Genomic DNA, 23,786 nt, shown 5'->3' with positions numbered 1-23,786 from the left:
TCCAATGATGCATTGGGGGGACCAGAGGGCAGTAATCCAGGGTTGGGGTGGAAAAGGGTGCGAGCTAGATTATATACCAAAAAAAGGAAGGTGGACTGAGACATGGAGTGATTTGAAAACAAGATGGAGAACCCCTGAATCAATACAATGGGGGGGATGGGGACAGTTTTGGGCTTCACATCCTATTCGCACTGAATAAAACTGCAGCCAGCTCGACACACAGAACAATCTGTGGTTAAATACCTTATCTCATCACATTAGTTCTCCCATTATAATTCAGTTCATGGTATTGTACTGCCCAAACTCCTGTTCCCACAGCGTACCAACATGGCGCAGTGCCATGAACCTTGCTCCTTCAGGCAAACGTTAGCAATGGTTTCAGGGTTACGAATGAAAACAGTGATGCTTCTTGGCACGGAACGCAGAGTTTTCTTGGGGTTAAATAAGCCTCAACACTGCCCATTTGTTCTGCTGAACAAGCTTGATCAAATCCATACTTTGGCGAATTTTGCAAAAACAAGATCTTTGAAAAAGTGCCTAACGTTGAAATAGCTTTGAAATGCTGATCGAGCACAAGGCGCAGGTCCAGGCTCTCCAGCTTCACAAGGGGCAAACTGCAAAGGGAAGTCAGCTGTAAGTATATCGGAAATAACAACAGAACACGCTGGAAAAACTCAGCAGGCCAGGCAGCATCCGTGGAGAGAGAAACAGAGTCAACGTCTCGGGTCGAAGACCTTTCGTCAGAACTGGAAACAAGCAGGAAAAGGAACAGATTTTTAAGCAAGTGTAGGGGCTGGGAAATGGGGGAGGGGATGAAAGAACTAAAGGGAAGGTCTGTGATAGGATGGAAGGCAGGAGAAGAGGAGGCATTAAGAGATATTGGCCCAGAAATTCGGGTCCCAACGTGTGAGTACGGACGGAGTACTCACGCGTGGACCCGATGGAAGTGCCGGAATCTTGCATGCACTACGCATGCGCGGGAAACTGGCACTTCCGATCCTCTGAACCAAGGGGTTCAGAGGTCGAACGTGTGCGCGCGGGAGTCTGCGCGTGCGCGTTGAACTTCCTTTTTTTTTCAGGTTTTAACGTGCGGGTAAGTCTGTACATTTTAGAAATGTAAAAAGCAGCCGTAAGGACTTCATTTTCAAAGGTAAGTGGTCAATTATTTAAAATTAATACATTTTTTCCACAGGTTTTTTACTTTTAAATACTTTAAAGCAAGGTAAGTTTATTTTTAGCCACGTTTTTTTATAAAATTATTTTTTTCAAAAATTTAAATTTTTGTTTAAAATAGTTATTTAATGTCATTTATAGTTTATTTACAAAGTGTGATGTTTTTTAAAAATTTATTTGAAGGTACAGTTTTACAGCCTCAGCATTTATACGTTTTGACAGGTCTATCTGTCAAGACTTATGAATGGAGCATTCCCTGCTCCGATTGGCTGCCTGTTGCTCACGTGATCCCAGGGGACGCTTCGCACTAACTACGCCCCTGGGACACGCCAGCATAGCGCGCCGGCCTCTGGGACAGGCCTCGGAGAGGAATTCCACGCAGGCCAAGAGGTCAACTGCCGGCGCGCTAGGTAAGTGTAGGTCGGGGGCTTGCACCCGCGGGAAGCCCCCAACCTGAATTTCTGGGCCATTCAAGGCAAGAGGTGGTGGTAATGGGACAGGTTAAGAAACAAAGGATGGCTCTAGATGGAGTGTGAATTGCGCTGGCAGAATGAAGGACAGCTGCCATTGTTTGTGCTTTTTTTCCCCTTTTTCTCTTCCACAGGGCAGCTGTCTTTCATTCTGCCAGCGCAATTCACACTCCATCTAGAGCCATCCTTTGTTTCTTAACCTGCCCCATTACCACCTCCTCTTGCCTTGAATATCTCTTAATGTCTCTTTTCTTCTCCTGCCTTCCATCCTATCACAGACCTTCCCTTTTGTTCTTTCATCCCCTCCCCCATTTCCCAGCCCCTAAACCTGCTTTAAAATCTGTTCCTTTTCCTGCTTTTTTTCCAGTTCTGACGAAGGGTCTTCGACCTGAAACATTGACTCTGTTTCTCTCTCCACGGATGCTGTCCTGTCCTGCTGAGTTTTTCCAGCGTTTTCTGTTGTTATTTCAGATTTTCAGCATCCGCAGTATTTTGCTATCGTGGAAGTATATTGGACTTCCTTCAGCGTGCCAGCGAAAGTCTTCCATCAGCAATAACACGGGGATTTTAACATCACATTAAAACAAGTCTTAGGCAAGGTAGTGACTGGGCTCCCCAGAGTCTCTGGGTTACGAAGGGAAAATCTTCCAGGGATAACGGCTCATTGCTACCCAGTGACCCTGTTGGAAAGTGCTTGTGTGTGGATATCAGAGGGTAGCTTGTGAAGGACTCGGTCTTATTTCTTTCTGTCAAATTCATGCTTCGGTTTATTTGAGCCTTTTTCTGTTGGCTTTCTTTCAACCTTTTCCCAAAATTTGAATGCCGATGTGTGAGAGCAGCAGTGTGACGTCATTCAGCGCTAATCCTCACAGCTACTGAGAATAGTCCCACCAGAAAGTGGTTTCAGCCTGGCTTCATCATACTGCGCTGGGGGACATTTTGGAAGGGGGGGGGGAAAGAGAGAATGAGAGTGAGAAAGAAAGTGGGAAGAGAGAGAAACAGAGACAGAGAAGGAAAGAAAGGGAAGGGACAAGAGAAAGAGAAGACAAGAGAGAAAAGATGAGACAGACGAAAGTGAGGAGAGGACCTGTGCTGACTTTTTGGTGGAGCTATCCAATTAGTCTCACTCCCCCTGCTCTTTCCCAATAGCCCTGCACATTTTTTCCATTCAACTATTTATCCAATTCCCTTTTGGAAGCTACAAGTCTCTCCACATAACTGAAGGCCCTCATTCCTGGTACCATTCTAGTAAATCTCTTCTGTACCCTCGCCAAGGCCTAGACATCCTTCTTAAAGTGTGAACAGAATTGAACACAATCCTCCAGCTGAGGCCTAACCAGTGATTTATAAAGGTTTAGCTAACTTCTTTGTTTTTGTACTCTGCCTCTATTAATAAAGCCGAGGATCCCATATGATTTTTTTTTAACAGCCTTCTCAACTTGTCCTGCCACCTTCAGATTTGCGCACATACACCCCCCGGGGCCTCTCTGTTCCTGCATCCCTTTAAAGTTATACCATGTAATCCTCTCTGTATTCTTCATAGCAAAACGATTCACTTCACACTTCTCAGCATTAAATTTCATCTGCCATGTGTTTGCCCATTTCACCAGGCTGTCTATGACTTCCTGAAGTCTGTTACTATCCTCCTCATGGTTTACTACGTTTACAAGTTCCATATCTTCTGCAAACTTTGAAATTCTGTCCTATATACCCAAGTCCAGGTCATTAATATATATCAAAAAGAGCAGTGGTCCCAACACCGACCCCTGGGGGACACCACTGTATACTTCCCTCCAGTCTGAAAAACAACCGGTCACTACAGTCTGCTTTCTGTTCCTTAGCCAATTTCGTATCCACACTGCCACTGTCCCGTGAATCACATGGACTTTTATTTATATAGCGCTTTCAATGTAGAAAAACATCACAATGTGCTTCATAGAGGAGTAATCTGACAAAAATAGGCACTGGACAAAGAAAGAAATATTAGGAGGGGTGACTAAAAGCTTGCTTAAACAGGTGGTTTGTTAAAGAGGGTCTTAAAGGAGGAGAGGGAGTTGGAGGGATTTTAGGGAGGGAAGTCCAAATGTGTCAAAAGTTTCATTTTTGACTTCCATATTTTTATTCCAATCATCAGAGAATTTTCAAAGTTTGATTAAAAAAAAACCCTGATTATTTCACTTCTCTCACAACTCACGAGGCCACAAGAAATGCTGAGAAAGGATAAACGGGGGCTCGACTAAAAATTGAAGATTTCACTTGTCTGTTTCACTTTCCCGCATCGATGCCACAAGATTTGGGCGATTGGCCACTTCGTTTTGGTCCGAAAAATCATTTCAGTTTAAATCTGGTCTCAGTCGAACTAAAATGAAACTAAAATTCCAATTTGTTCTCGTACAGTATTAACTTCTAATTCGAATTTGGCTGATGACAATTTTGATTAACGAGCATTTTTCTCTCCATTTTAGTCGTCCCTCACAGAACGTGTTGTTCCCATCTGAGGTGAAAGCCTCAGGTAAAAAAGACCCTGTCCTTTCCCTAAGGCGTCAGGTTTTAAACTATGCGAAGGCGTGATGGAAAAGGCAGCAAGGTGCCGGCGTGGACCATTGTCAGAAGTCATCATCGAGGTGCCAGTTCCCCAGGGTACACTCCACACGCTCGTACGTTATTGCCTCAATGCTTTCACTGATAAATCTTCCAAGCACGAGTCGGCTTCCTAACTCAAAAACAGCAGCAAAGTTTAATTGCTATCAATAGGGGCTGTTGAAGGGGAAGCGCCGTATGGGATAATGACTTCTTGTCCTGCCTTTTGTGGATTTTCAAAGCGTTGTGCAACTTCAATTGTCCATTATTGCATAGTAAAACCCAAAGGGAATAGGAAAAATGGAGAAAAAGGATAAAACCAAATGGTCTGGAAAGTATACACTGTGACCATAAATGTCAATTTAATTGAAATGCACAGTGGCATAGTGGTTAGCACTGTTGCCTCACAGCGCCAGGGACCCAGGTTCAAATCCGGCCTCGGGCGACTGTCTGTGTGGAGTTTGCACATTCTCCCCGTGTCTGCGTGGGTTTCCTCCGGGTGCTCCGGTTTCCTCCCACAGTCCAAAGATGTGCAGGTTAGGTTGATTTGGCTATGATAAATTGACCCTTAGTGTTAGGGGATTAAATACGTGGGGTTACGGGGATAGGGTGGGATATGTGTCGGTGCAGGCTCGATGGGCCGAAATGGCCTCTATCTGCACTGTGGGGGTTCTGTGATTGTGATGTGTGATATAGGTCACAGCTTTTACAATAATTTTGCAAATGTGGAATGAGATATTGTGAACACTGACAAAAATGTTACTGTGGGTATTCATGTTTATATCAACAGAGTTATAAAAAACTCTACAAGGAGGATATTTGGGCTTATAAAGACAGACAGACTTGCATTTAAACAGCGCCTTTCACGACCTCGGGATGTCCCAAAGCGCTTTACAGCCAATGAAGTACTTTTTGAAGTGTAGTCACTGTTGTAATGTAGGAAACGCGGCAGCCAATTTGCACACAGCAAGCTCCCACCAACAGCAATGTGATAATGACCAGATAATCTGTTTTAGTGATGTTGATTGAGGGATAAATATTGGCCAGGACACCGGGGAGAACTCCCCTGCTCTTCAAAATAGTGCTGTGGGATCTTTTTCACCCACCCGAGAGAGCAGGCAGGGCCTCAATTTAACGGCTCATCCAAAAGACGGCACCTCCAACAGTGCAGCACTGGGAGAGTCAGCCTAGATTTGTGTGCTCAGGTAGGTAAGTCAATGCGCACAGCAGCTCCCACACAATGCTACCTGGACTCACTGTTTTTGAAAATTGTTATTTATTTATGTACCATTCAATCTCCCGCGATGCTGCACATCACACACACACCAAAAAAAAACTTTTGACACATTCGGAAAAATTTACAACTTAAACTAGTCAATCAGTTGTGCGTGGTGAGACAAGACCAAGTGTAGCCCTCAGGTGAACTGGGGTTTGAGAGGGTGGGGGGATAATTGGACCAGAGTGTGCAAGTTAACAGTCCCCATTCTGTCCTTACTTTATATTTCTATTAATAAATTCCTGTGTCCACATTTATAACACAAACTATGTAAGTACACTTGTTATGCTGCCACACCACCGCTGCGTGACAACAACAACTTGTATTTTATAGCGTTTTAGCGTAGTAAAACATCCCGCGAGTTCACAGGAGCGATTATAAAACAAAATTTAATGCCGAGCCGAGATATTAGAGCAGATGGCCAAAAGCTGGGTCAAAGAGGTCGGTTTTAAGCAGCGTCTTAAAGGAGGAAAGAGAGGCGGAGAGGGTTAGGGAGGGAATTCCAGAGCTTAGGGCCTCGGCAGCTGAAGGCACGGCCACCAATGCTGGAGTGATTAAGAGGCCAGAATTAGAAGAGCGCAGATATCTCGGAGGGTTGTGGGGCTGGAGGAGATTACAGAGATAGGAAGGGGCGAGGCCAAGGAGGGATTTGAAAACAAGGATGAGAATTTTTAAATTGAGGCGTTGCTTAACCGGGAGCCAATGTAGGTCAGTGAGCACAGGGGGTGGTGGGTGAATGGGACTGGGTGTGAGTTAGGACACGGGCAGTGAGCACAGGGGGTGATGGGTGAACGGGACTGGGTGTGAGTTAGGACACGGGGCAGTGAGTACAGGGGGTGATGGGTGAACGGGACTGGGTGTGAGTTAGGACACGGGGCAGTGAGCACAGGGGGTGATGGGTGAACGGGACTGGGTGTGAGTTAGGACACGGGCAGTGAGCACAGGGGGTGATGGGTGAACGGGACTGGGTGTGAGTTAGGACACGGGGCAGTGAGTACAGGGGGTGATGGGTGAACGGGACTGGGTGTGAGTTAGGACACGGGCAGTGAGCACAGGGGGTGATGGGTGAACGGGACTGGGTGTGAGTTAGGACACGGGGCAGTGAGCACAGGGGGTGATGGGTGAACGGGACTGGGTGTGAGTTAGGACACGGAGCAGTGAGCACAGGGGGTGATGGGTGAACGGGACTGGGTGTGAGTTAGGACACGGGGCAGTGAGCACAGGGGGGTGATGGGTGAACGGGACTCGGTGTGAGTTAGGACACGGGGCGGTGAGCACAGGGGGTGATGGGTGAACGGGACTGGGTGTGAGTTAGGACACGGGCAGCCAAGTTTTGGATGACTTCAAGGTTAGAGGTCGGCATGATGATAAACGTGGGAGTCAGGCAATGTTCGGGAGGTAGAAATAGGCAGTTCTAGTTTTATTGATACCGCGGATATGCGGTCAGAAGCACCTCTCGGGAATTATAGGAACAGGAGGAAGCCATTTAGCCCCTCGAGCCTGTTCCGCCATTCAATGAGATCATGGCTGATCTGTATCTTAACTCCATCCACCCGCCTTGGTTCCTTAACCCTTAATACCCTTGCCTAACAAAAACCTATCAATCTCAGTTTTGAGATTGCCAATTGATGGTCAACCTCAACAGCTTTTTGCGATAGTTCCAGGTTTCTACTACCCTGTGTGTGAAGAAGTTTACATGAGCAGTTTCTGTTATAGATATGAATATAAAGTAACTCAGTGAAGTAGGGTGTTCCATGACAGATGATAATTATAAAACCAGTCTTCCTTGATAAGATTTTTCTGTAAGATTGTCTTACTGAGATGTATGTACGTGTGTATGTACGTGTGTGTGTATTGTATATATAGGTTTGAGACCAAAAAGTATTTTCCCCCAGGTCACCAGGTAGCTACATGGGTTAAATAATCCCAATTCACTTTGGAGGATCTGACAGCACTGAGCAAACAAGCAATGAAAGAAACACAGGGAGCCAATGTACTGAAGCATTTCCTCCACTTCATGGCTACCTAGCTACACTGTAACACCAGGCTCCACACACACAACAGCATCCAAAAAGTCGACCATCAATTTTATTTGTTATTGTATCTTTTTAAAAATTTAATTAAGGAATGAGGGCATAGCTGGTAAGGTCAGCATTTATTGCCCATCCCTAATTGCCCTCAAGAAGGTGGTGATGAGCTGCCTTCTTGAACCGCTGCAGTCCGTGTGGTGAAGGTGCTCCCACAGTGCTGTTATGGAGGGAGTTCCAGGATTTTGACCCAACGACGATGAAGGAATGGCCGATATATTTCCAAGTCAGGATGGTGTGTGACTTGGAGGGGAACTTGGAGGTGGTGGTGTTCCCATGCGCCTGCTGCCCTTGTCCTTCTAGGTGGTAAAAGTCATGGGTTTGGGAAGTGCTGCCGAAGAAGCCTTGGCGAGTTGCTGCAGTGCATCATATAGACGGTACACACTGCAGCCACGGTACGCCGCTAGTGGAAGGTGTGAATATTTAAGGTGGCGGATGGGGTGCCAATCAAGTGGGCTGCTTTGTCCTGGATGGTGTTGAGCTTCTTCAGTGTTGTTGGAGCTGCACTCATCCAGGCAAGTACAGAGTATTCCATCACACTCCTGACTTGTGCCTTGTAGATGGTGGAAAGGTTTTGGTGAGTCAAGAGGTGAGACACTCGCTGCAGAATACCCGGCCTCTGACCTGTTCTTGTAGCCACAGTATTTATGTGGCTGGTCCAGTTAAGTTTCTGGTTTATTGCATCTCCTGTTTCACTCCCATCTCCAGGCTGTCTTTCAGCAGAGCAGGGCAAGGAGGATTGTTCCTCCCCTACTCCACTCCACTAGACACCATCTGGCAGTCTGGACAAAAACCAGCAAACGTCACACACAAAGGTCAGCTGAATTCAAGAATCTGTCTAAAATGAGATTGGAACTTGGGTCGGTCCAATGGAAAGTGTAAAACTATCCCTTTCTCCCAGTGGGACTCCACCGCTCTAATCCTTGAGTTACCTGTCTACCAAAGCACACAGAGAGAACGACGGACACACACAGATGATTAAAGGCAGCAGTAATCTCCTCAGGTTGCACAATTTAATACATCAACTACGCTCAGAGATCATATTACAACTTCTGGGTATACAGTCCATTCTTGGTCCCAAGTTTCTCAAGTCAAATCATCTGATATTTCAAATTTTTAGCACCAAATTCCCCTTTTGATATGTTATTTATATTGTTTAATTCAAATTATTGGATAATTCTATTTTTCTTTAGTACAATGACTTTTTATCATCAGGAGTGGAGTGTATACACTGTGGAGTTTAGGGGCAGTTTTGTTTGGCTTTTGGTCTAGTTTCTCCAGTGCTGGTGATAGATACCAGCGGGAGGCAAGGCGTCTCACCAGCTGATGCATAAGGATCTCCACATTGAAGGATTAATGATCATCCAGCAATCGCTGCAAGAATTGAGTATTTTTCTCAGCATACAGTTAAAATAAAACTGGACTCTTGCTGTGCACCTATATATAAACACTTGCTACTGTAGCCAACTTTTTTTCACCATATGGATCAGGAAACCAAACAAAATCCTTCTAGTTTTTAAAAAAAATCTGTTTTGATTGTTTATCGCAGACCCTCTGGTGCACACACAAAGCAACAACTTGCATTTATATAGCGCCTTTATCGTAGTAAAACATCTCAAGGCGCTTCACAGGAGCGTTATCAAACAAAATTTAACACCAAGACCCATAAGGAAATATTAGGGCAGATGAGCAAAAGCTTGGTTCAAAGGTAGATTTTAAGGAGGGTCTTAAAGGAGAAAAGAGAGGTAGAGAGGCGGAAGGGTTTAGGGAGGGAATTCCAGGGCCCAGGCAGCTGAAGGCACAGCCACCAATGGTTGACTGATTAAAATGGAGAATGCTCAAGAGGGCAGAATTAGAGGAGCGCAGAGATCTCGGGGCGGGGGTTGTGGGGCTGGAGGAGATTACAGAGATAGGGAGGGGCGATGCCATGGAGGGATTTGAAAACAAGGAGGAGAATTTTAAAAGTCCAGGCGTTGCTTAACCGGGAGCCATTGTAGGTCAGCGAGCACAGGGGTGATGGGTGAACGGGACTGGGTGTGAGTTAGGACACGGGCAGCAGTGAGCACAGGGGGTGATGGGTGAACGGGACTGGGTGTGAGTTAGGACACGGGCAGCAGTGAGCACAGGGGGTGATGGGTGAACGGGACTGGGTGCGAGTTAGGACACGGGGCAGTGAGCACAGGGGGTGATGGGTGAACGGGACTGGGTGTGAGTTAGGACACGGGCAGCAGTGAGCACAGGGGGTGATGGGTGAACGGGACTGGGTGCGAGTTAGGACACGGGGCAGTGAGCACAGGGGGTGATGGGTGAACGGGACTGGGTGTGAGTTAGGACATGGGGCAGTGAGCACAGGGGGTGATGGATGAATGGGACTGGGTGTGAGTTAGGACACGGGGCAGTGAGCACAGGGGGTGATGGGTGAACGGGACTCGGTGCGAGTTAGGACACGGGGCAGTGAGCACAGGGGGTGATGGGTGAACGGGACTGGGTGCGAGTTAGGACACGGGGCAGTGAGCACAGGGGGTGATGGGTGAACGGGACTGGGTGCGAGTTAGGGCACGGGGCAGTGAGCACAGGGGGTGATGGGTGAACGGGACTCGGTGCGAGTTAGGACACGGGGCAGTGAGCACAGGGGGTGATGGGTGAACGGGACTGGGTGCAAGTTAGGACACGGGGCAGTGAGCACAGGGGGTGATGGGTGAACGGGACTGGGTGCGAGTTAGGGCACGGGGCAGTGAGCACAGGGGGTGATGGGTGAACGGGACTCGGTGCGAGTTAGGACACGGGGCAGTGAGCACAGGGGGTGATGGGTGAACAGGGCTCGGTGCGAGTTAGGACACGGGGCAGCCGAGTTTTGGATGAGCTCAAGTTTACGGAGGGTAGAACGTGGGAGGCCAGCCTGGAGTGTGTTGGAATAGTCGAGTCTAGAGGTAACAAAGGCATGGATGATTCAATCATTGTTTTACCCAGACCCTATGGTCCACACACCATTCATTCATTGCTTTAATGGTCATTATGCTATCTGCAGGTTGGTAATTCTAATGTACACAACCCATTTTCTGAAAACCCAAAGGCCACAAGTAACCGGTGGTGTACACTGTGTGAATATGTCCTAAATTTTAACAAGGCATGTTTGTAAACTCTCCTAGAATTAATATTCACAATCATTAATATGATTCAGGGCCTTTTACCACAATACACCCACCATTGCCAAACTAAAGCAGGGTACCACTCCTGCTCTTCTTACTGGTGATGAGCATTCACTGAATCATCTAAAGCAATAGTTGGATATTAAGGAAGAACCTGCATTTGTAATGGGTGACTTTCAGGTCCTCAGGATGTAAATGGCAGCCAATCTGTGCCCAGCAAGGTCCCACAAAAACAATGAAATAAATGACTGGATAATGTGTTTTAGTGGTGTTGGTTGAGGGAGGAATGTTGACCAGGAAACCGGGAGAACATCCCTGTTCTTTTTCGAGTAGGGCTGTAGGATCTTTTTACGTCAATCTGAGCGGCAGACGGGGCCTCAGCTTAACGACTTACCATGAAAAACGGCACCTCTGACAGTGCAGCACTCCCTCGGTACGGCACTGAAACCTGGACTGTGCGCTCAAATCTCTGGAGTGGAGCTTGAACCTACGCCGTCTGACTGCAAGAGTGCGACCACTTAAGTCATTAGAATAAACGGAACCAAGAGTATCTGGCACGCTTACCTTTGGCACGTGTGGATTAAACTCCACTGCTCTGTGTATTGCTTCCACAGCATTCATTTCTGCTGTACTGAGCCCTCGCCGAGAGGCCGCCTCTGGAGAGAACCTACATTCAGGCAAACAAAGAGAACTTTAACATAAAGCCCACGTATTCCAGATAATGACCAGTCTAAAATTCAAACTGCATCCCTCTTAAATGTACACCTCACTCTTTATGTACACTCTCCTCCACCTGAGAAAGACTGAACAGGCTGGGGCTCCTTTCTTTAGAAAAGAGAAGACTGAGAGGTGACCTGATAAGAGGTTTTTAAAGTTATGAAGGGGCTCATAGAATGGTTACAGCAGAGAAGGAGGCCGTTCGGCCTGTCGAGCCCGTGCTGGCTCTCTGCGAGAGCACTTCAGCTAGTCCCACTCCCCTGCCCTTTCCCTGTAGCCCTACAATTTTTTTCCTTCAGGTGCTTATCCAACTCCCTTTTGAAAGCCATGATTGAATTTGCCTCCACCACCCTTTCAGGCAGTGCATTCCAGATCCTAACCACTCGCTGCATAAAAAAGTTTTTCCTCATGTCGCCTTTGGTTCTTCTGCCAATCACCTTCAATCTGTGTCCTCTGGCTCTCGACCCTTCCGCCAATGGGAACAGTTTCTCTATCTACTCTGTCCAGACCCCTCATGATTTTGAACACCTCTATTAAATCTCCTCTCAACCTTCTCTGCTCTAAGGAGAACAACCCCAGTTTCTCCAGTCTATCCACGTAATTGAAGTCCCTCATCCCTGGAATCATTCCTGTAAACCTTTTCTGCACCCTCTCTAAGGCCTTCACATCCTTCCTAAAGTGCGGTGCCCAGAATTGGACACAATACTCCAGTTGAGGCCGAACCAGTGTTTTATACAGGTTCTACATAATTTCCACGCTTTTGTACTCTATACCTCTATTCATGAAGCCCAGGATCCCGTAAGCTTTTTTAACTGTGTTCTCAACCTGCCCTGCCACCTTCGATAGGGTAGACATAGCAAAGATGTCTCCACTTGTGGGGGAGACCAGAACTAAGTGCCATAAATATAAGATAGTCACTAATAAATCCAATAAAGAATTCAGGAGAAACTTCTTTACCCAGAGAGTGGTGAGAATGTGGAACTCAATGCCGCATGGAGTGGTTGAGATGAATAGCATAGGTGCATTTAAGGGAAAGCTAGATAAGTACATGAGAGAGAAAGGAATAGAAGAACATGTTGATGAGATTAGATGAACAGGGGTGGGAGGAGGCTTGTGTGCAGCATAAACACTGGCATGGATCTGTTTTCTGTAACAAAAACAGAAAATGCTGGAAATACTCTGCAGGTCAGGCAGCATCCGTGGAGAGAGAAACAGAGTTAGCGTTTCAGGCCAAGGACCTTTCGTCCGACCTGTTTTCCGTGCTGTAAACTCTATGCGTCACTTCTCCATGTTGAGTAGGCAGGCCTAAGCCTAAACCTCGGCCTCAAGACACTCATTAAGCAAGACTTAAAAGCACAAGATTTCGCGTTACAGCATGAAGGATTGAGTGTTAAAACCAGGTGATAACCTTGAAACATGAGGAAACAGCAGATAATATTTGGGAACGGAATAGAGACCAACATGTTCTTGTTGACGTGGAATCACCCAACAATGCAACTGATTCACCTCAACGTTACAAATCACAGCCCCGTATTGCGCTGCGCACCACTTTCACCGTTACACATCCTGTTTTACTGACGTTCTCGTGAAAAATCCTCGTCATAGATATTGTAAAGGTTGGGCTCCCCCCGAACTGTCTCGAATGCCACTTTATTTTAGTATCTGTTCTTGGGATGTGGGTGATATTGGCAGGGCAATATATAGCGACCATCCCTAGTTACCCTGCAGGTATTAAGAATCAATAGCTTGGAGTCACATGTAGGGGCGGCAAGTTCCCTTACTTGCATTGCAGGACAGTAATGGACCATTTGGGTTTTTAATGACAATCCAGGCAACTTTCACGTTTTCTTTCTAAACTGGTGACAGTCTACAAATTAGCAGATTTATTGTATTCAATTTCACAACTTGTGATTAGAACTCAGGACCTCTGGGCTGCTTCTGGGCTACCGTACCCACCCCTTATGGGCTCAAAGATCAACTGCGTGAGTGTCATTTGGTTGGGAACTGAATTAAGGCGCCTTTATAGTGGGGAGAACCATGCTACTGTCACCAGGTTCCTCAAATGCAGGCCTTGGATTGCCAGGTGAAAGATAAATGCAACACCATAGGAACTGATGAAGACTGGGGACCTGGAAGTACAATTTTCAGGCACTCAATTAAATACACGTGCAAAGTGAATGTACAGAAATTTCACATATTCAAGATATTTTGTAATTAGGCACCATCTCATAGGGGAAAAGACATCTGAAAAACTCCAGCCCTACAACCCCCGCCCCCCCCCCGCCCCCCACCCCGAGATCTCTGCGCTCCTCCAATTCTGGCCGCTTGCGCATCCCCGATTTTAATCGCTCCACCATTGGCGGCCGTGCCTTCAGCTGCCTGGGCCCCAAGCTCTGCAATTCCCTCCCTAAACCTCTCCGCCTCTCTTTCCTCCTTTAAGACGCTCCTTAAAACCTACCTCTTTAACCAAGCTTTTGGTCACCTGTCCTAATATCTCCTTATGTGGCTCGGTGTCAAATTTTGTCTGATAATGTTCCTGTGACGTGCCTGGAGACATTTGATTACATTAAAGGCGCTATATAAATACAAGTAGTTGTTGAAATATTACGTGGCATACTGCTATAACTAAGACAGAATCACAAATAGTTCACATTGATCAAAGGAACAAGTGTATCTGACTTCAGTGAAAATGGCCATACACATTCCTCACCTGTTTTATCAGCAATGAATTACAGCTTGGAGTCTGATTGAGGGGCTTTAACTGCTTGCGTGTGGAATAACAGGTATCCATGGACTAAGTACAGGCTGGAACCTAACCAAGGATTTAGATCATTTACACATAGAATAACTGATTCCGAGGAGCGAGTTCCAGGCTGGAGTCTAATCAAGCATCTAATGACTTTATAGATAGAATAACAGATAGCCAGGAGTGTGTTATAGGTTGGGATCTAAATCGAGGGTTCGGAAGGCTTTATATATAGACTAACAGATACCCAGGAGTGAGTTAAGGGTAGAATTGAGAAACTCTTATAGTTTACATTAAGGACTGTACAAGACGGTATTCACATAAGCCACTGGCCACAGAGTCTGCCTTCACACACTTCCTTCAGCTTGTCCAAAACTCAGCCCGGGACAGGATATAGGCATCATGCCTGTCCTAATCACCTCCAACACTATTATAATTACTGAAGACAAAAATCACAATCAGATCACTCAACAGACCCCCGTCTCTTAATGTACCAAATGTAAAATCCTTGTCTTCAACTATGAATTCCTCTGTGGCCTCATCCGCCCTTACCTCTGCAACTTGCAGCCCCACGTCCCAGTTTGTTCCCTTTGATCCTGAGACTCCGGTAGGTCTCCTCTGCGCCCCGCCATCACCTTTGCTCCCCCTCAGTCCTAATTCATCATAAGACCCTCTCTGGGCCCCTCAACCTCATTCGTTCTCTCTGTTCCTTTAAAAGTCTCCTCTTTTTGATCATAATTTCGGACATCTTTTCCAACACTGTTACAGCTCAGCATCCAATCCTCCTCTGTACCGCCCCTTGGTATGTTTTAATACACAATAGAAATGGAAGTAACTTATTGTACAGAAGAACAGGCACCCAGGAGTGAGTTAAAAGATGGAATCTAATTGAGGGCTCAGATGGTTTGCCCAGACAGAATAATGAAAGTGAACCTTTGAAGCAAGTAGTATCAATGACCTTCCTTAATAAATGATCCCGCATGCCTACTGCCCTTTGTGTGAAATATAGAATCGTGGATACTGGACATGTCATGCAAAGGGTAACAGATGGCTGGCAGCAAGGTACAAAGCAATAATTCAACTGAGGGATTCTGAAGACATCGTAACCGGCAGAGTTGACACCCAAATGATGTTCAACATTCTCCAAATCTTGAGAATCAGTGACTTTCTGCTACATTGTCTGTCAGGCAGCCAGGCAGCTGATTACCATCCCTGACTTCAGTTGCTCTTTCCGAGTTTTTTGTTTTTTTCCACTTCACTGTATTGTTCATCAAGTGTTAGAAAGTGATGTGTGCAAAAGTCATAGCTGAGGGAGCAATGCAGACGGGAATGGTCACTACGTTAAAGGCGCTATATAAATGCAAGTTGCTGTTGTTGTCACAACTTGACAGTATGCAGCACCATGTCAACAACACTGCAACAGTACCAGAAAATATAGGTAGCATACAAGAGTGTGAACCATCTGGGGCATTCAGATGAGGTCAGAAACTGCGAAAGTGAGCTCCAGTTATTTATAACCAGCATCTGAAGGCCAGGAATGTGCAACGGCCTTGAACTGGCTCCAAGCCATTTATACTACGTAGACAACATAGGCATTCTGAAACTTGCCAATGGTTTCTCAGCTTTATATTCCTGTGCTAATTCTACCAGGATCCCTGTTAGATGACACACTCAATAGTAATTTGTGTCAGCCGCAGCTCAGTGGGTAGCACCCTCGCCTTGGAGTCAGAAGGTTGTGCGTTCAAGTCCCACTCCAGAAACATGAACACAAAATCTAGGCTGACTCTCCCAGTGCAGTGCTGAGGAAGGGATGCACTGTCGGAGGTGCTGTCTTTCGGATGAGATGTTAAATCGAGGCCCTGTCTGCTCATTCAGGTGGATGTAAAAGATCCCATGGCACTATTTTGAAGAAGAGCAGGGGAGTTATCCCCGGTGTCCTGGGGCCAATATTTATCCCTCAACCAACATCACTAAAACAGATGATCTGGTCATTATCACATTGTTGCTTGTGGGAGTTTGCTGTGCGCAAATTGGCTGCCGCGTTTCCTACAACAGTGACTACACTTCAAAAAGTACTTCATTGGCTGTAAAGTGCTTTGGGACGTCCTGAGAGCGTGAAAAATCGCTATATAAATTCAAGTCTGTCTTTTTTTTTAAATTCTTTCCTCGGGCCCTCAAAACTGTCAAGCCACTTACTTCCCGAAGTTAACTCTTTCTCCTGCAGTCTACAATGTCAGCTGTGGATCAGTGGGTAGCACTCGCACCTCAATCAAAAGGTTATGGATACAAGTCCCACTCCAGAGATTTGAGCATTTAATCTAGGTTGACACTTCAGCGCAGTACTGAGAGAACACTGCACTGTCGGAGGTGCTGTGTTTCGGATGAGACCCCGTCTGCCCTCTCGGGTGGACGTAAAAGATCCTGTGGCACTATTTCGGTGTCCTGGACAATATGGCCTAGAAATTCGGTGGCGCCCCAAACTCGCCTGGGCGCCGGAATTACCGCTGCGAACGGAGCCGTTTGCACCATCCCGATATTCAGTTTCAGCGCCCCAAACGGAAGCGCGGCGCTGCTCGAGGCGTCCCGCATCCCTCTTGGGGCGCTGAAACTGAATATCGTAGCGCAATGTGCCGCAGCGCCACACGCTGCGGTACTGCAGGCCTTCCTCCCCTTCTTAAAGGGGAGGGGCCTGCACCAGCGCAATCCGAGATCGTGAGTGCCGGCAAAAGAGCCCGGCACCGAGGAGAAGTGCCGGGCTCTTGGGACACAGCCGGCACTGCCCGGGGGGGGGCGGTTCAGGAGGCCGGGGAGGGCAGCGCGAGGAGGTGCTGGCAGGTGGCCAGCAAAGAAAATGGCCGCCCCGCACCTCCCCTTTAATTAGCGCCACTACCGCCGCAGGTAGGCCCCCCTGACCCGGTCGCAAATTGCGACCAGCGTTACAGCAGGGGGCGCGACCAAATATCGTGATCGGGGCGGTAGCGGGGCGCTGCGCACACCGATGACGTCATCGGTGGCGGTGCAGTGCTACAGGCTAACGCCGCCATTAACGCCCCGCTAAATTTTTGGCTATTAAGGGAATCAAGAGATATGGGGATAGTGCAGGAAAGTGGAGATGAGGTAGAAGATCAGCCATGATCTTATTGAATGGCGGAGCAGGCCAAATGACATAGTCCTGCTCCTATTTCTTATGTTCGTATGTTATGTTATGTAAGCCACATAAGGGGGTATCAGGACAAATGACCAGAATGGTCACAGAGGTAGGTTTTAAAAAGCGTCTTAAAGGATGAGAGAGAGGTAGAATTGCGGAGTGGTTTAGGGAGGGAGTTCCAGAGCCTGGGGCCCAGGCAGCTGAAGGCACCAGTGGTGGAGCGATGGAAACAGAGGATGCGCAAGGGGTCAGAATTGGAGGAGCGCAGAGATTTCGGACGGTTGCAGGGCTGGAGGAGGCGCGAGAGATAGGGAGGGGGCGAGGTACTTACTTGTCAGATACAGCTCGTGCTTTCAGCAGTGCAGCTGTGTAACATATAGTCGCTGATTTTGGCAAGCTAATATCTGCAATCAAAAGCAAGATAGATTAGGGTACAAATCCTAATGGATGCTCAATACAAAAAAAATCTCAGCTTCATCTCAACCAAACCCCTCAAGTAGATTCATGCTATAACTCACACTCAGGTATCCATTACTCTGCATATAAACCATCTGAAACCCCATCTCAAGTTATATTTCACATTCAGCAACTAAAGCTCTTTTTTTAAATAGTGCAGTTTTGAAACATTTAATTTTTCTTTAAGGTTGCTCCTCTAATCCAAGGACAAATGTCTTTATTTTTACTGCACTGCATGAAGCTATTTTCTCCCTGGCAAATAGAATCTTGGAAATGCAGGCAAAAGAATTAGGTTCGCACAGCAGTGCTCCAGTCCACAGAATCAAATACCACACCGACAGTGTCAGCGTCTGAAAAACAGACCAACATAAGCTGACAATACACCACAGGGACTGCTCGGTGTGATATTGATCCAGTGGGGGAGGGACTCAACTGAATAATGTCGAAGAGACGTTACAAGGGGATTAAACGAGGCACAATTGTTGGAAAAATATGGTATGCAACACATCAACGTGTTCCCTGCAGTTATAAGTAGAAATAAATAAAATTAACACTTGCAAAATGTTAGAAAAAGTTGCTAAAAGGGAACTGAAGTCTGCAACAGTCTTGTGAGGTTGGGAGGTAGGAGACAGGGGGTGGGGGTAAACGGTTCGTTCTCTGATTGATGAGATGTGACAAGCAATGTTCCCTTTACTACCGCGCATGCGCGGTTTTTCTTATTGAAAAGCCGGTGAGCCGGCTGCACGGGAGCTGCACGGCCACACAGCTTGAAAGGAACATTAGTGACAAGTGGTGTTCCCCAGAGATCTGTACTGGAACCTCAGCTTTTCACCATGTATATATTAATGACTTGGATGAAGGAATAGAAAGTTGTATATCCAAGTTTGCAGATGACACAAAGGTAGGAGGGCACAGTAAGTTGTGTAGATGGGAGCAGGAAGTAACAAAGGGACACTGACAGAGTGAGTGAGTGGGCAAAATTATGGCAGGCAGAGTTTAACGTGGGGAAGCGTTAGAAGTGTGGGCACAGGACACCTTTCCAGCTGACTGAACTGGTCTCCAGCACACTGAGGGCAGTGCAGTCGCTTGGGGTGGGGGGGCGGGGGGGGGGGGGGGGGGGAGTTCTGTTACAATTTTCTGTTATATCTGTAGATTGGAGCTTCAGGAGCATGCTCCAATAATCCAGCGCAAGAGAGAACACTGGACAGTGAACATCACACCTTACAGGGTGAACAACCCATCCCATGGGATAAACAGCAGGCAGCCCACGGAATAAGCAGAGCACGGCATAAACGCAACCCGGCCCGGGGTATAACTGAACGCAGCCCGCAGGATAAACGGAACGCGGCCTTGTTATTATAGTGTGGTTTTTATCCAGGACACTTACCATCATATTTGGCCAAGACTACCTGTACGTCAGCATAGGCCTGCAGCTCCAGAAGAGCTTCTAATAAATTTTCGTGTATATTCAGCATACTAAGGAGCGGAAACTCTTTCATCAACTGCAAAGGAAAGAAGACACGCAGTTTATATATTTTATTGATCATTATTAAATGCGGGGTCATGAAAATACACAACCACACTAATGTTATTTAATGCTGCATCTGCACCTGCGTTATTTAATGGGCCGGATATTCCGATCCCTACGGGTGTGTACGCGCTGTGTACCCACCCGTAGGGACATCAGAAATGCCGGTTTCAGGCATGCACTGTGCATGCGCTGGAAACCGGCATTTCCGATCTGTCAAGAATCCTCTCGACAGATCCTCCGGCTGCCCGGGAGAAGGGCCTCTGCGGGCGGAGAGTTCCGTTTTTTGGAGACCCTCCGCCAGCAGAAAACCCTTACAATACTTACGCCTGGTAAAAGCCTGCATAAGGCCTGCTTTTACCAGGATAAGAGTTGAAAAAAGTTTTTTTTTTTTTTTTTTTAATTCCCACTAATTTATCATTTAAAAATACTTTTAAAAAAAGTTTATTTTTAGCCCTGTAAAAAACTTCCAATTATTTTTTTCAAAAATTTAAAGTTTTGTTTAAAATAGTTAATTTATTGTACTTTCAAGTCATTTTAAAAATGTGATTTTTAAAAAATTTATTTAAAGTTTTACTATGTTTTGGGGGTGATCTCCATTCATATGTTTGACAGGTCTTCCTGTCAAATGTATGAAGGGAGATTCCAGGGACGCTGCGAACTACCTGCGCCTCTGGGATACGTGGGCCCTGCACACCGGCAGTTTGGAGAGGCCCAGCATCGGAATTGTGCGCGTCCCGGGAGCCCGCAGGAGGCCTGTGATCGGAATATCTGGGCCAACGTCAGTACTGGAGCGAGTGCACATTATGTGCTCAAGGCCTGCGGCGAGCCTTAAACCCACAATCTTCTGACTCTGGGGCAAGAGTGCTCCCAACTGAGCCAATGCAATATTATTTAAGTTGGGTTTAGGGTATGGATAATGGTTATAGGTGGGAGGGAGCAAAGAAGTTGAACTGTGACGGTGAAGCGGTTTCTCCAACTCTCTTGTCCTGTTACTCACGTCTCTCATCAGTTTTACTGCTTCTCGTATTCTTCCCAGTTTCCTCGCGCACATTGCAAGCCTTCGTTTGATATAAACCAAGACATTTGTGTCTCGCCCTGCCAAAAAAAGAGAAGATGGATTAAGCTGAAATTCAAACCACTTTCAAAAGGACAGGAGTTGTTGAGATTAGTTTTGGATGGTCATCGGAAAATCAGCTTCAGTACACAGAGTGTGACAACTGAACTGACTTACAACATTTGATGGAATCAGTGGTTTGGCAACGCCCCAATTTTAAAATTCTCATCCTTGTGTTTAAATCCCTCCGTGGCCTCACTACCCTCCAAGATCTCTGCGCTCCTCCAATTCTGACCTCTTGCGCATCCCCTATTTTCGCCATTGGTGGCCGTGCCTTCAGCTGCCTGGGTCCTAAGCTCTGAAATTCTCTCACTAAACCTCTCTACCACTCTTTCCTCCTTTAAGATACTCCTTAAAACCTACCTCTTCACCTGTCCTAATACCTCCTTATGTGGCTCGTGTCAACTTTTGTTTGATAACACTCCTGTGCAGCGCCTTGGGATGTTTTACTACGTTAAAGGCGCTATATAAATACAAGTTGTGGTTGTTATGGTTGTACCAGTGGTGCAAACTTCTCACATCTCAGGAGTTGGGATGTATCCTTTCCAATAAAATGAGAGCTGAACACATAGCCCACACTATTCCAACTCACGAGTAATCCAAGAATGTACGAACATACAGGTGATTCTGCATTTATTAAATCACAATGCTTAATATTGCATTAAAGGATAACAACCATCAGTCAGCATTATGGAACATCAATACTTTTTATTAATGGCCCAGAAATTCGGGTCCCCGCGGGTGCGTACGTGCTGGGTACTCACACGTAGGCCCAACGAAAATGCCGGTTTCGTGCATGCACTACGCATGTGCGGTAAACCGGAACTTCCATTCCCTTAAAGGAAGGGGTTCACAGGTGGAACGCGGGCGCCGGAGAGGCAGCGCGTACGCCTGGAACTTACCTTTTCTTTGCAGCTTTCTCCAGGAGGGTAACTCTCCAGGAGTTACACTTTTAAAAAGCAGTCGCAAGGCCTGCTTTTAAGGTAAGTGGTGAATTAAGGAAAATTAAAAAAAAAATTCCACAGGTTTATTATTTTTAAATACTTTAAAGAAAAGTAAGTTTATTTTTTAGCCCCGTTAGAAACTGTAATAAATTTTTCCAAAAATTTAAATTATTGTTTAAAAGTTATTTTATGTAATTTATAGTTATTTTAAAAATGTGATTGTTTTTTTAAATTTACATGAAACTTTGGTTTATCCGGAGGTTGTACGCCCGGAAACCTCGATCTAACGGCAGAAATCAGCAGCCGTTTTGTTAGGTTTTTCTTCTTTTTTTTTTCTTCTCCTAGCATTTTTTTTAAACAGTCAGTCTCTGGAAAGCCGCTCTGAAGCTGTTGCTAAGCTACAGAGATGCTTCCGAGGTACGGGCTGATTGTTTACAAGCTGTTGCTAAGCAACAGTGTTTGTTGTCAGATACGGAGATGAAAACCTCCGTATCCTTCAACATTAGCGCTGGTCTGTCCGGAAGTTTTCATAGATCAGCATCACGCCGGTCCCGTCGGTGCCGGATATCGCGAAGTTTCCTGTATTTGAGGTTTTAGTGATGTTTTGAGGCTGATTTGTATTTATAGGTTTGACAGCTCTTCCTGTCAAATTTATGAATGGGCATTCCCTGCTACCATTGGCTCTCCATGGCCCACGTGATCCCAGGGGACGCTTCGCACTAACTGCGCCCCTGGGATACGCAAGCACTGCGCGCCGGCAGTTGGAGGAGGCCCAGGATCGGAATCCCACGCGGGCCCCACAGCTCAACGGCCGGCGCGCTAGTTAAGTGCAGGTCGGAGGCTTGCACCCGCGGGAAGCCTCCGACCCGAATTTCTGGGCCATTATGTTTATGTTAACCACAAGAGCCACAATGTTATAAATCAAAAATTAGCACCGAGGTAATTAAAAGAGAGCAAAGAGCTTGCAGTTATAGAGCACCTTTCACATTCTCAGGACTTCCAAAAGTTCTTTACAGCCACTAAATTACTTTGTAGAGGAGTCACTGTTGTTTTGGTGGCAAACTCAGCAGCCAATGTGCACACAGCAAACTCTCACAAACAGCAATGCGATAAATGACCTGCTAATCTGTTTTTGGGGTGTTGATTGAGAAATAAAACATTGGCTAGAACATCTTCAAAATAGTGCAATGGGATCTTTTACATTACATTAATTTACACGTCTCATTCTAAAGACTGCATCTCTGACAGTGCAGCGCTCCCTCAGTACTGCACCGGGAGCGTTAGCCTGGATTACATGCTCGGTCTCTGGAGTGGGACTCGAACCCACAACCTTCTGACTCGGAGACGAGCGTCCTACCACTGATCTCAGGCTGAAACTACTGTATGGGCGCAGACAAAGCAATCAAGCAGGTCAATTTGGTCTTGGGTGTTGTTTAGGCAAGTCTGGTGGTTTATGTTCCATGGCTTATACCTTCACCAAGTCGTCACTGGATTCAAGGCACGAGTCTTTTACTTGTTTAAATCACCTGTTCCCCTTAAATTTTAATACGACTCTGACCAAGTAAGTTTCTCCTCACCCCAATATTCTTCCTTCCTCTCAAACACTGCTGGCTTCTGGTAACTTGCCCAAGTGACCATTTCTGACACGCGAGCCGAGACAGGCTGTTCAACATTGGGGCCTTCACAGCCAAGCCCAATCCCATCCTCACCCGACATCCAGCAGGGGTCACTGGATAGCAACCAGGAGCAGGAACCCTGGTTGACTTTCCCCCCTCCCCAATACAGGGTGCTGAAGCCAACAGTAACCAGCCACACGACGCTTGCACAGTCAGCATCTCCTTATTCAGAGCTGAGGACGCCACCAACTAAACCAAGCTAATACTCGACAGATTAAGTATCTCCCCCCCACTCCCCTCTCCCCCCCCCTCCACTCCCCTCTCCCCCTCCCCACTGCCCCCCCTTCCCCACTCCCCCCTCTCCCCCCCCTCCCCTCTCTCCCCCCCGACTCCCCTCTCCCCCCCCACCCCCCTCTCTCCCCCACTCCCTCTCTCCCCCCCACTCCCCCCTCTCCCTCTCTCCCCCCCACTCCCCTCTCTCCCCCCCCACTCCTCCCCCACTCCCCTCTCTCCCCCCCCACTCCCCTCTCCCCCCCCACTCCCCTCTCTCCCCCCCCCACTCCCCTCTCCCCCCCCACTCCCCTCTCCCCATTCCCTCTCCCCTCCACTCCCCTCCCCCATTCCCTCTCCCCTCCACTCCCCTCCCACTCCTCCCCCACTCCCCTCCCCATTCCCTCTCTCCCCCATTCCCCTCTCTCCCTCTCCTCTCCCCCCCCTTCTCTCCCCCCCACTCCTCTCTCCCACCCACTCCCCTCTCTCTCCCCCCCACTCCCCTCTCA

General features: G+C 47.0%; 1 protein-coding gene across 14 annotated transcripts in view; it reads right to left on the bottom strand.

Moving 5' to 3' along the window:
• LOC147105014 (suppressor of tumorigenicity 7 protein homolog) overlaps nucleotides 1–23,786 on the bottom strand; it is a 179,296-nt gene that overhangs the window by 56,513 nt on the left and 98,997 nt on the right. For all 14 annotated transcript variants that reach the window (XR_015081668.1, XM_086011016.1, XM_086011025.1 and 11 more), the window contains 4 exons: nucleotides 20,331–20,428; nucleotides 19,190–19,304; nucleotides 17,678–17,750; nucleotides 11,300–11,402 (listed from right to left, as the gene is read on the bottom strand). Coding sequence is in view for 13 of the 14 variants with exons in the window: in XM_086011016.1 (XP_085867142.1) it covers nucleotides 11,300–11,402; nucleotides 17,678–17,750; nucleotides 19,190–19,304; nucleotides 20,331–20,428 (389 nt within the window). In the remaining variant the exon portion in view is untranslated. The remainder of the gene's footprint in view (nucleotides 1–11,299; nucleotides 11,403–17,677; nucleotides 17,751–19,189; nucleotides 19,305–20,330; nucleotides 20,429–23,786) is intronic.

The sequence above is a fragment of the Somniosus microcephalus genome, chromosome 18 (assembly GCF_052327205.1).
Source record: "Somniosus microcephalus isolate GS21.2 chromosome 18, FLI_Smic_1.0, whole genome shotgun sequence".
In the NCBI taxonomy this organism is placed as follows: Eukaryota; Metazoa; Chordata; class Chondrichthyes; order Squaliformes; family Somniosidae; genus Somniosus; species Somniosus microcephalus.
Note: the sequence above shows the minus strand (reverse complement) of the source record. Positions and strands in the feature narration are given on the sequence as shown.